The sequence below is a fragment of the Meleagris gallopavo genome, chromosome 4, assembly GCF_000146605.3.
Source record: "Meleagris gallopavo isolate NT-WF06-2002-E0010 breed Aviagen turkey brand Nicholas breeding stock chromosome 4, Turkey_5.1, whole genome shotgun sequence".
NCBI classification, from domain to species: domain Eukaryota; kingdom Metazoa; phylum Chordata; class Aves; order Galliformes; family Phasianidae; genus Meleagris; species Meleagris gallopavo.
Window position 1 is genome coordinate 30,958,631 of NC_015014.2, and position 12,310 is coordinate 30,970,940.

At 43.1% G+C, this 12,310-nt stretch overlaps 1 protein-coding gene across 1 annotated transcript in view; it reads right to left on the reverse strand.

The window, feature by feature from the left end:
* Window positions 1-6,717: 6,717 nt before the first annotated feature.
* Window positions 6,718-12,310, reverse strand: part of CENPC (centromere protein C) — a gene marked incomplete at its 5' end in the record, with an annotated part of 32,055 nt that continues 26,462 nt past the window's right edge. The window contains one exon of the mRNA XM_010709895.3: window positions 6,718-6,967. Coding sequence (XP_010708197.2) covers window positions 6,925-6,967 — 43 coding nt within the window. The remainder of the gene's footprint in view (window positions 6,968-12,310) is intronic.

Consider the following 12,310-nt stretch of genomic DNA (forward strand, 5'->3'; position numbering starts at 1 on the left):
ACTTGAGTTATAACAGCACTTCAAGCCCTGGCCCCACTGTTTCAAGCATCATAGAAACACCAGAAAAACTACACACAGGCACTTTCCCTTTGTCAATTAGAACATAATCACTGTAGAGCAGATATTATTTCATTTTGCTTCTACAGCATCTTGTACCAAAAGGTCCTAATCTTTCAGGCAAATCTGAACGCACACACATACAGGGGAACATTTAATGTTAAAAACTGGCTCCTGATGACACTTCATTTGATTTCCACGTACAAGAGAAAAAGAAGATGCACAGCAGGAAGGAGAGAGAAATTAAACAGCATGTGTGACCAGCAATAGACAAAATTGCTCATTTTGCAAAAATAGCTGTATAGTCCTCGATTAAAAACTGATGTCAGTCACACTTCTTACCTCTTCTTCATTTTCTGCTATTTACCACAGGAGTGTTTGTGACGCTGCTCACATGAGGAGATAAATAAAGCTGAGCCAGATTTTCTCTGCTTCATTTTTCTGTTTTTACCAGCTGGTACCACCCTCTGATAGCAGGTCCTTCATGAGTGTAACACCATCACACTGCACACACATAGCCACCGGCAGCAGCAGATAATGGCCAGGAAGCTGCTGCTGCTGCTTGAGACTCCCTGCTATGCTACACCAGTGTTAGTGAATAGTAAACAATAATAATGCATCCATTTTTTTCAGCTTATGGTACGGCATACAACATTCACTGTAGCCACTGGCAGCACAAGGTAGATTTGCAGAGGCATTTACCTGGCAAATGCTGCAATACTGCAAACTCCATATTGTTGAAGAGCAAGTGTGAGGTATGGGCCTCGCAGCACCCATCCTGCTGTGTGCCAGAGTTTGTGGGTACTCTGGCTAAAAGCAGTGTGTTAAGCCAAGCTACCACACGTGCCCTGCAGTTCACACTCGGATTAAAGCTGGCAGGGTAATGTTCTTCTGAGCTGCAATCCTACTATGGCAGCATACCCTGGAAAAAAATAAAAAGAAAAAAAAAAGGGAGAAGCCTAGCTACTTCTAAAGGCAAATTCACCACGATTTCCAGAGCAATTTCACAGGGTTAGGAGAAGCAACCAAATCACAGTACTATGACCAGGCCCAGGAGCAAGGCAACAGGGGTTACAGTACATGAGACCCTTGCTAAGCAGCAACCAAATCCTAAACGTTTGTGTCAAGAATCACAGAATCACACAAGGTTGGAAAAGATCTCCAAGATCGTCCAGTTCAACTGTCCACCTACCATTAATATTTCCCCACTAAACCATGTCCCTCAGTACAACATCTAAATGTTTCTTGAACACCTCCAGGGACAGTGATTCCATCACCTCCTTGGGCAGCCCATTTCAGCATCTTAGGTTGGAAGGAACAATAAGGATTACCTAGTTCCAAAACCCCTACTGTGGCAGGGTTGTCACCTACTAAATCAGGCTACCGGAGGCCTTTCAACCTGGCTTCTTTGGGCAAATAAGTGCTTTTGTCACGCTGTAAACGTTTCTGATGTTAGGCAGAGTTACTCCATTTAGGAAACATGGGATAGTTCCCGGGCCAGCAAGAGCTGTCCCCAACTACTTCTTATCTGCATCAGAGCTGGCACAACTTTCTTTGTATTTGAGGACTTCTGGCTGTCCTGAACCTCCTAACAGCAGAGTGGTTCTGTTACCAGGGACTGAGAGAAGACCCAAGGAGCCAGGAGGCTGCAGCACCCAGATAGACTGATGACAAAGCATGGAAGGGCCCCTGCCCTTCAGCTGCAATGGGATGCTGCTGGTTTGGATGCAGCTTGTCTGGGATGATCCCTAGAAAAATGGAGTAGCTAAAGCCATAACATTTCCTGCAACTCTTACAAGATCAAAGCACTGACATTGCCATTCTGTTTCCAGAGCCTTTTTCATGACCCACTTATTCTGTGGAGGCTGTTGCAGGATTAACTGTGAACTGAAAACGTGATGGAAAACACCAGTCAAGAGGACAATTCTTAACTCCTTGAAGGTTTTGGGAACAAAAAAACTGGAAGGAAGAATTAGCAATTGAATTCCTCTTTATTATAGGGCAAACCATTTTTGAAAGAAGAAATTATTAAGATAAATACAACAGCTGGTCAACAGGTCTGGAAGGGAAAAAAAATGGAGTTTTCTGCTTAAAGCTTTGCAGCTGTCTTGTCTTACACTTTATTGGCCTCTAGTGGAAAACAGAAGCTATGTGCTGAGATCACAAAACTTCACTTACAGAGCACAGGGGAAAAAAATACCACTCCCTACACAGAGTTCATATTTATGCTTGATTAAGGAAGCGATGCAGGCAACAAGAAGGGATGACTTAGCTACATACACAAGATTGATATTGCTAACGTTCAGGAAGGATGCTGAGTTAAATGTTAGCTCTTTTCTATATATGTGACTGTTTCCATTTAGGTGTACCTTTTAACTGTCTGCCATAATACATTCAAATATAATCTCACTTGCAGAGTCACTACCTTTTGCAATATTTGTTCTGGAGCCATTGAATATGCTCCACTGAAACATAACCCTTTTAGCACTCTGAGCACAGCAGCTTGGCTATAATGTAGTCTAAAATGAGGAGTTTAGTAGCTATCATTGGTAAGCACAGGCTCACAATATATGCCTGTATGAAAGACAGCAACTGCGATAAGCAGCGCAGCCTAGATGTAAATTTAGTGACTAAAATCCCTTTGCTCCAGTTTCTATGGATATAAACAAGAAGACAAGTCTCCTCAATCCATTCAAAATACAAATAATAATCAAAAGAAAGCACTAAGCATGATCACAGGAACAAACCTCTGAACAAGCAAGTCAGTGGAAAGCAGAAGGCTCAGTACAAAGATCTGAATAATGTAAAAGAGCAAATAATCTGTTGGACTGAGCAGAGAGCTTCCAAAACCAGAACCAGCTGTAAAGCCAACACTGCCCCCAGCAGAACTGTGCAAACAAAAAATGAACAGATACCTCCTGAACGGGAAAGGAAGGCAGGTTGCTGGTACATGCTGGCCTCCTTTGATAGAGTACAAACCCGTGTGCATGCTGCCAACAGCTTGGTGTGGTGTTCCTCTCTGGTGCCTGTCTGTCTTCCGGAGCCCAGGGCAGTGCAGCGAGGTGTGCTCCCAGAACAGGATCTGTCACTGGCTACTGAACAAATCCAAAGAAACATTTGACTTGTTTATTCTGGTCAAATCATTTGCATTCCCCATTTACCTTCAAGGAGAGAAGGGAACGGATACCGACCACTGTCAATATTTTTGCCAGTTCCACCACTCACCTTGTATAAATGTGAGGGAGAGACTGAAATGTAACCAGCAGCAAGGAAACTCAAAGCAGTACCAGGCTGCATCTTGCTCAAGTTCCCTCGGCTCTGCACTAAGGACCCAAGTGCCTTTTCTCCTCAGATTTAGTAGAGAGCAACCTAAAGCAGCCTAAATTTTATGTTGCAAGTTTAAAATAATCAAACATAGGACTTCAAGCCTCTGGATCCTCAGAGCTGTATGAACTATCTATAAATTATGTTTGTTTCTTTTATGAGGGGGAAAAAAAGTCAGAAGAAATGCATTTAATCTGAGCTAAAAAGAAAGAGCTGCTCTCCACCTGCTACACAGTGTGGGATCTCACAGCACCACAAAACAGGTACGCTGGCAGCAGGACCAGTGGGTGATGGAGCTTCACCAGGATGATGTAGCACCAGAAGCAAAGCAAGGTTACTGCAGCATAGGAAAGTTTTCCCTGGTGTCCTAAGAGGCAGGTAGACAGCTTTCCATACCTTGTCCTTTGGCTTTCTTTGCACAGTGTAACTCAATCTACAAAGCAATTCAATCTGCAGTTAATTTCTTAGGCTGCAAATCATTTGGCCCTAGTCTGATGTATATCTTGAAGCATGTGTGTGTGGATAATATCCAGCTTGGAACAGAAAAGGAAAAAAAAAAAATTGTACAAGCCTTAACAGATGAGTTTAAACTGCTTATCTGCAGAAGAGCAAGTCTTATTTTAGTAGCAGCTGAATAACATGAGAAAGCAGTTAGTTCTACACCAACAGACCGCATACCAGCATAACCAATTTGCTTCCCACAGGAGAGAAGGATCTTTGTACCTCCAGGTACTGAAAATACCAAAAGACTAACATGACAAAACCAATCCTGAGCTGCCAAAAGCATGCAGTAAGTGTGACTTACAATAACCTCTTCTATCACTACCAGACAATGCAGAACTTCTGAGGCAACTCTTGAGCTCTGGATATAAGCATTTGCTTTTATATCCACCACATCTCAAGGCACAAATGTTCAGAATTAGTTAATAACAGAGCGACAGTTCTATAGCTCGTGGCATATTTGGGGCCAATAAGTTATACACTGTATCCGTAACTGAGCTGCAGTGTAACCACTCTAGACCACTGGATAACCTGTCTCCTTCCTCTGTGTGGCAGCACAAACCAGCAGATTGGGATAAGTTTGGACTCTGGTACCACCACCGTGACCCTGAGCTCTTCTGCAGACTCAAGTTGCTTCTGTTGTGACAGGGGAATTCTGAGTTCTGGATATTCCTGAATTCCTAATATTTTCACGTCTAGTATTTACCTGCCACATATGCTGCAGCCTTGGAGATGAAAAGGGTTTAGTGTAAACAGTTGAGACAGTTGGTCACTCCTCTGTCTAAGGCACAAACTGGTCTTAATATTTAGCAGCTAAACTGTTACCTTAGTACCTGTATACTGTTGCTCAAGATGCATTACTGCTTGAAGAACGATTTCCCTTTATGTCCATAAATGCATTCCAAGTAGCTTGTACTTTGGTTCCCATGCACTAAGATAAAAAGTTGAATTTTACTACATGCAGAAGAAATATACCATCACCTTCTCTCATGCCCTACAAATTGTCCACTTTACCTGTTTATCGTACCTTAAAACTTATGAAACGTTTTCGACCTTCCACTGACGTGGATCTCATTTATGGTCACTGGAAAAACTGAAAAGACACCCCACAATCCTTCCCTACCCCAAAAAGATAATCAGTACAAAGATACAAGACAAAGACTTGTTGCTACCTAAAAATTAAAGCTGAGTCAATTTACAGACTTCACTAGAACTTCTATGTAGTTATGACTGAGTCTAACAGGTATAGGAAGGACATGTTCTGATTGATTCATCAAGTTTAAGGCAAGTCAAAGAAAAAGGTGCATTACTTCCTGCTTAGCAAAATACAGTATGTTATATACGTGGTTACTGCTTTGCTTCTGTCCAATGCATTGATTTGACCCAATTAAAAAACCCAATGTTATGGATTGTTTGAGATGAAGGCATCTCTGCTCCTACTTACAACACTGTGGAAAAGAAAAGCAGTAATGATTCCTCGTGTTAGACCACAAGCACAGGAGAGCATGACCCTGACTGAACATCCGAGGGAAGGGAAGAGTCCTGAAATTCATTTCCTGCTCAAGGGACTCAACAAAGCAATCTAATCAGCAGCTCGAAAGAACAAGGCAGCACTTGAATCAGTTTTAGGCTTTGTACAAATACAGCATCCCCTTCCCACATCCCACACTAGTGGGTACGTGCATACACTTCCCAGACAGGCAAAAGCGGCAGAATACAGAACGAGTTTTATGTAGGCTGGGGGTCTTAATCTAAAGCCTGATTCTCCATCGCTTTAGTTGTAAATATTATCTGGAATTGAGACAGGGCAAGAACTGCAGGTACAAAGTCTGGCCTTCAACAAGGCCCTTCCTGGCAGAATGCTAACCAGTGTTGTAAGGGCATGGTTGATGGGAGTTAACAGAACATTCCAAGAGTGGAAAATCTCTCTTGCTCTTTTTTTTTCTTTTTTCTGTAGCATTTAAATACCTCACTACACTATCATTTTTAGCATAGGTCACTGTTGCTCAGGAGAACATTTATTCTCACTCTCCCACCCTCAACATTTTTTTTCTATAATGCCAGAATGGTTTTTAATACTGTTCCAAACTCCAAAGTTTTAAATGTCAGACAACCCTACAACACTTAGTTTACAATAAAAACAGCGAGTTGAGCTGTGGCAAAAGTGCATTATAAACAAACAAACACAAAAACCCACACTAACTGCCAATGCTGTACACTGTATACTTGAGCCCAATCTAGATTTTAAATCTTTTCCTAGAGAGACCTACTTTTGCTACTGACATTAAGATTTTTGAGAAAACGTGTGAGTTGCTGTAGAATTAATAATAGATCTATGTAGATTGAAATTCTCAGGAAATTAAAAAAAAAAAAAGAAAAATACTAAAAGCTGACATTCCTGGCAAGTAAAAAACTAATGGACAAATTGTCAAACATCAGATCTCAAGAGCACTAAAAGATTATGACAACACAGCAGTTCAGTCTGTTCATGATTTACCTCTAAACTAAAAGATCCTACGACATTATAAACTGGAGTTCCTGTATACCTATGGCAGTAACTCTGGAACCAAAGCCACGCAGTCAGTAACACTTTTTTTCAAAGACAATCTGTATTAGCATATTTAACTTTCAAACTTCTTTGAGAAGTTTGAGCAACTCCACTGGAATAGTTAACAGATTCACTGGTAATGTTCTTGTAACCACTCAATGTTATACATTATACATATATTTACAAGTCAAGCTCCTCACTTTCACACAATTACTTGCCATTTCAACTTTTCATCAACTACCAGAAAATTCACTTTTAAATGATTTAGAAAGGCAAAGAAATCAAAATGGGTTTGTATTATTTAACATTTATTGACAAGAAAGAAAAACTAATTTGTAACAAACCATATATTTACAATTTACAGAGAAGGAAAATCTCTTAAGACTAATGAAACTACATGCTCCCAGTACTGGGATATATCTCTACCTGGATGGTAGTTAACAGTGTTCTTTAGAACTCTCTCCCATTAGATGATCTTCAATCTGAAGGTGAACCTATGGGGAAGAGGGCTCCGACAACATGCTTCCTGCAATTCGTCTAAAAAACAAAAAGAATAGAAATAAGCTCATCCAAATTAAGACAATCTTCATTTAAAAAACAACAGGGAAACACCTCTGTGCCATAGCATTAGTTACTAGTCAGTAACAACTTCCTATTCTATTCACAGCAGCAAAGATTTTAGAGCATCCACATATTCCAGTGGCAAATCAATAAGAATATTAGTGTCAAATCAATTACGACTTTAAAAAAAGCACATTAGTCTAACTCAATTAAACACAGTCTCTAGCAAACATGTTCCTCTGTACGAAGTTTAGAGCTGTCAAAGCTACACATGGCTGGAACACTTTTTCCAAGACCAGGATGTTTTTCACATGCACTATGGGGAAGTTATCTACTTCTACAGTATGTATTAGCCTTGACTGGCAGACCCCTAAGTGTTGACTTAGCAGGTGGATTTTGCTAATTGTGTGCCCCAAAGTTTGAACATCCAAGCATCCATTGCTCTCAATGTAATCTTTAACAGTCCATTCTATCATTTTCCAGAGGCTAATGCATGATAAGTGGGTATATCATGCGTATACATGATATACCCACTCAGTATCGTGCTCCTCGGCCCAGGTATCTACAAGGTTGTTTCAGAAATGAGTCCCATTATGTGACTCAATTCTATCTGGGGTGCCACGTCACCACTAGTCTTGCTTTTCAAAGCCGAAGGTCACTTGATATAGAGAGTTTACAATCAGACTATAATCCAGAATACACATTCTCCAAAAGTCCACAACACCAAAGGAAGCTCATGGAAATTTTTTGCTAGTAGCTGTGGATAGAGCAGTTATTTTGTTAATCATATCCATAAGGACCTGATGATATCTATTCTGCCATTTTATTCCTAAGAACTGGATCACCCTCCCATGACCTTCCCTTTGTTTTATGGCAAAGCTGGCTTCCAGAAGGATTTGGATTATTTTCTTCCCTTCCTCTGCTACACCACCCCACATGATGATATCATCAATGTATTGCAGGTGTTCAGGAGCTTCCCCCTTTTCCAAGGCAGCCTGGATCAGCCCATGGTAAATAGCAGGGCTGTTTCCTCCTCTGGGGTAGTTGATTCCAGGTGTACTGGATGCTCCTCCAAGTGAAAGCCAACTGTGCTTGCACTCTGCTGCCAGAGGGATTGAGAAAAACACACTGGCAATGTGAGTAATGGCATACAGCCAGCAATCCTGAAGAGCCACACACAGCTCGCAGCCTACTCAGTCCAAGTTCCTCTTCAGACACCAGAGAAATCACAACAGAAGAATTCTTGATCAGAAAAGTCAAGCAGCAACAAGGTGTGAAAGAGCATATGACCCCATGTCAGCCAGATACCACCCGTAGTGATGTGCACTGCCTCCCTGGGGCCCAGGTCAAGGACATTACTAAGAGACTCTCAATCTGGTTTGCCCCTCTAATCATTATCCTTTACTGATAGTTCAGGCTGGCAGAAATGAAATCACTGAAAGAAGCCTGAGGACTATCAAAAAGGACTTCATGGGTCTGGAGCAGCTAATGGACAGTGCAGGAGTACAGGTGGTGTTTTCATCTATCCCTTCACGTGGCAGCGAGGGATACTGAGAGAAGCAGGAAAACCCTTGTGATAAATACCTGGTTAAGAAGCAGATGCCACCACAGGAATGTTGGCTTTTTCGATCATGGGGCAGCTTACTCTGTGCCAGCCTGATAGCTGCTGAGGAGGTCTGCTTGGGTAAAAGGGGGAGAACAATTCTGGCCCAGAAGCTGTCAGAGCTCACTGACAGGGCTTTAAACTAGGTTTGAAGGGGGAGGGGTATGACAGTGAGCCCACGACACAGGATACCATAGCTAAGTTAAAAGGACAAGGTGGTTTGATGATGAAGGGAACATAGAGACTGAAGGTAAACACTACAAAGGAATTAAGAAGTTATCCTCCAAGAAGGTAACAAGAACAGCCGCCCAGCTGAAGTGCCTCTACATCAACATACACAGATTGGGAAACAAACCGGAGTTGGAAGCCACTGTGCTACTGGAAAACCATGATGCTGTTGCCATCATAGAAATCCGGTGGCATGATTCCCATGACCAGAATGTGGCTGTTGGTGGTTACAAGCTGTTTAGAAGGGACAGGCAAGGAAGAAGAAGAGGTGGCATCAGCCTCTGCATCAAGGAAAGAATAAAACATGAAGAGCTTGACCCTGAAGAATGGCCATAAGCAAGTCAAAAGCCTACAGGTCAGAGTTAGAGACTGAGGCAATAAAGGGAGCTTTGTGGTTGGGGTCTACTACAGGCCACCTGATCAAGTGGAGCCTGTTGATTAAACCTTCCTTCAGCTACTGGAGGGTTCACATTCACAGGCTCTCATCTTGCTGGGGGACTTCAACCACCCAGATATCTGCTGGAAAAGTAGCATGGCGAGCTAAAGGTGATCCAGGGGGCTCCTGGACTGTACTGAGGATAACTTCATAAGTAGTAGTCCCACCAGGGGAGAAAACAGTGCTGGACCTTTTGCACATCAGTTTGAGTGAACCGATTGATGACACGAGGATAGGAGGCTGCTGAGCTGTACTGACCATACAATTGTGGAGTTCACGTTCTTGAGGAATATCAGACAGACAAAGAGTAAAATCAGGAAGCTGAATTTTAGGAAAGCCAAATTTCAGCTCTGCAGGGAGTCAGTCAACAAAACCCCTTAGGAATCGGTCCTCAAGGACAAAGTAGCACAGTAGAGCTTTAAGAAAGCTTTCCTTTAGGCACACTAGCTCTTTATCCCCAAGTGGAGGAAGTCAGGAAAGAAAAGCAAGAGGCCAGCATGGCTGAATCAGGACCTGCTAGTCAAACTGCAGAGCAATAAGAAAATGCAGAGGCAATAGAAGCAGTGACAGGTAGCGCAGGAAGAGTATAAGGAATCTGCTAGGCTGTGTAGGAATGGGGTCAGGAAAGTCAAGGCCCAACTAGAACTGGACTTGGTAAGGGGTGGAAAGAAGGGTAAGAAAAGCTTAAATAGGTACATCAACCAGAAAGGAAAGTCCAAGACAGCATATCACCCCTTAATGAGCAACACAGTTAGGCTAATAACAACAGAAAAGGAGAAGGCTTAGGTACCGATATTTTTGCCTCAGTCTTTACTAGCGGTTGCTCTACGTGCAGCCCTCAAGCAGATTGTTCAGAAAGCAGAAACTGAGGCAGCAATGCCTCTCCTCCTACTGTAAGTGGTGATCAGGTTCACAACCACCTGAGGAACCTGGACATCCATAAGTCTACGGGTCCTGATGAGATGCATCCCAGAGTTCTGAGGGAACTGGTTGATATAGTTGCCAAGCCACTCTCAGGGATATTTGGAAAGTCATGGCAGTCAGGTGAACTCCCTGGTGACTGGAAAAAAAGATTATATAGCACACGTTTTTTAAGAACAGTGGAAAGGATGACCAAAGAACTACCAACCTGTCAGCCTCACTTCTGTGCTGGGGAAGATCACGATGCAGATCCTCCTGGAAGCTATGCTAAGGCACATGTAAAGAGGGAAGTGATAGGGGAGAACCAGCATGGCTTCATCCAAGGGCAGGTTCTGCCTAACCAACCTTGTTGTTTTTTTATGACGGCTTAACTGCATCAGTGGACAAGAGTCACTGATGTCATCTATTTGGACTTCAGTAAGGTCTTTGACACGGTCCCTCATAACATTCTTCTCTGTTCAGTGGACGAGGAACTTGTTGCAAGATTGTACAGAGAGCGAAGGTCAGTGGCTCAACGTCTGGATGGAGATCAGCGATGAGTGGTGTTCCTCAGGGGTTAGTATTTGTATATCTTCATCAATGACACTGACAGTGGAGTTGAGCACATCCTCAAAGTCTGCTGATGACACCAACCCATATAGTACGGTTTACATGCCCAAAGGGACAGGATGTCATCCAGAGAGACCTAGACAGGCTTGAACAGTGGGCCCAGGTGAACCTTAAGAAGTGCAACAAATCCGAGTGCAATGTCTTGCACCTGAGTGTGGCAACCTCCCACTATAAGTGCAAACTGAGGGTTGTAAGGATAGAGCGCAGCCCTACTGAAAAAAAACGTGGTGGTACTGGTGCACTGGAAGCTGAACATAAGCCACTAGTGTGCCCTCACACCCCAGAGAGCCAACTGTACCCAGGGCTGCATCAAAAGAAGCATGGCCAGCAGGTCAAGTGAAGTGATCTTGCCCCTCTCCTCTGCGCTGGTGAGACCTCACCTGGAGTGCTGTATCCAGATGTGGAGTCCTCAATACATGGACCTGTTGGAGCACTTCCAGAGGAGGACCACAAAAATGATCAGTTCTCCTATGAAGACAGGCTGAGAGAGCTGTGCCTGTTCAGCCTGGAGAAGGCTTTGAGGTGACCTGATAGCAGCCTTTCAATACCTACAGTGGGGCTATAAAAAAAGAAAGGGACAGGTTCTTCAGCAGGGTCTGCTGTAACAAGACAAGGACAAATTGCTTCAAACTATAAGAGAGAATAGACTGGATTTAAGAAGTTTTTTACAGTAAGGGTAGTGAAAAAGTGAAACAAGTTGCCCAGAGGTGGTGGATGCCCCATCTCTGAAGACATTCAAGGTCAGGCTAGACAGGGCTCCGAGCACTGGATGTAGCTGTAGGCACCCCTGTTCATTGCAGGGGATTGGACTAGATGACCTTTAAGGGTCCCTTCCAACTCAAACAATTCTATGATATTTGTGCACATGCAAATCCGCAGCAGCGGGCACATGCTTCCATGCTAGACCTCTGTACCAAAAGCATTCCCACAGGCAACAGGAATGAAGATGTAAGAGCAGGTGAATGCCTGGTCTAGGTTGCCAATATAAAATCAGGACATGGCGTGGTGCCTAAGTGATGGCAGAGCCACAGAAAAATTGTGCCAAGGCAAAAGATATCACCAGCATGCTGAATTAGTGCTACAAGAGGTGCAGGAAGCACACGATGATGCTCTGTGTTATGTTTGGCCAGGTGAAATGGCATTGAAAAGGATTCTTTTAGCAGTGCAGAGCCAGCCTCATGCTTGAGGGATGTGGCTCAAGGACAACCATGTGTGCCTGGAGAGGTGTCAGTTCCGCTTCTGCAGTCTGAAAAAAGACAGATGACAATGATAAACACCTTGCCAGTGATGTCCTAAGCCAACCTTCGTGGGATTAAAACAATGAAGTCTTTAAGAGGACAGAGGCCAAAGGAAGCATTGCATCATTTCACTCAGCACAAGAACTGGGAGCATTGCCAGGCCTTGTACAAAGCTTGAAGGAGAGGAGCCAGAGATCACGTCCGAAATAATTCAAATACCTGGAACTGAATTAGAAAAGTAATAGTCATTGCAAACAGTAGTAACAAACAAACAAACAAAAAAA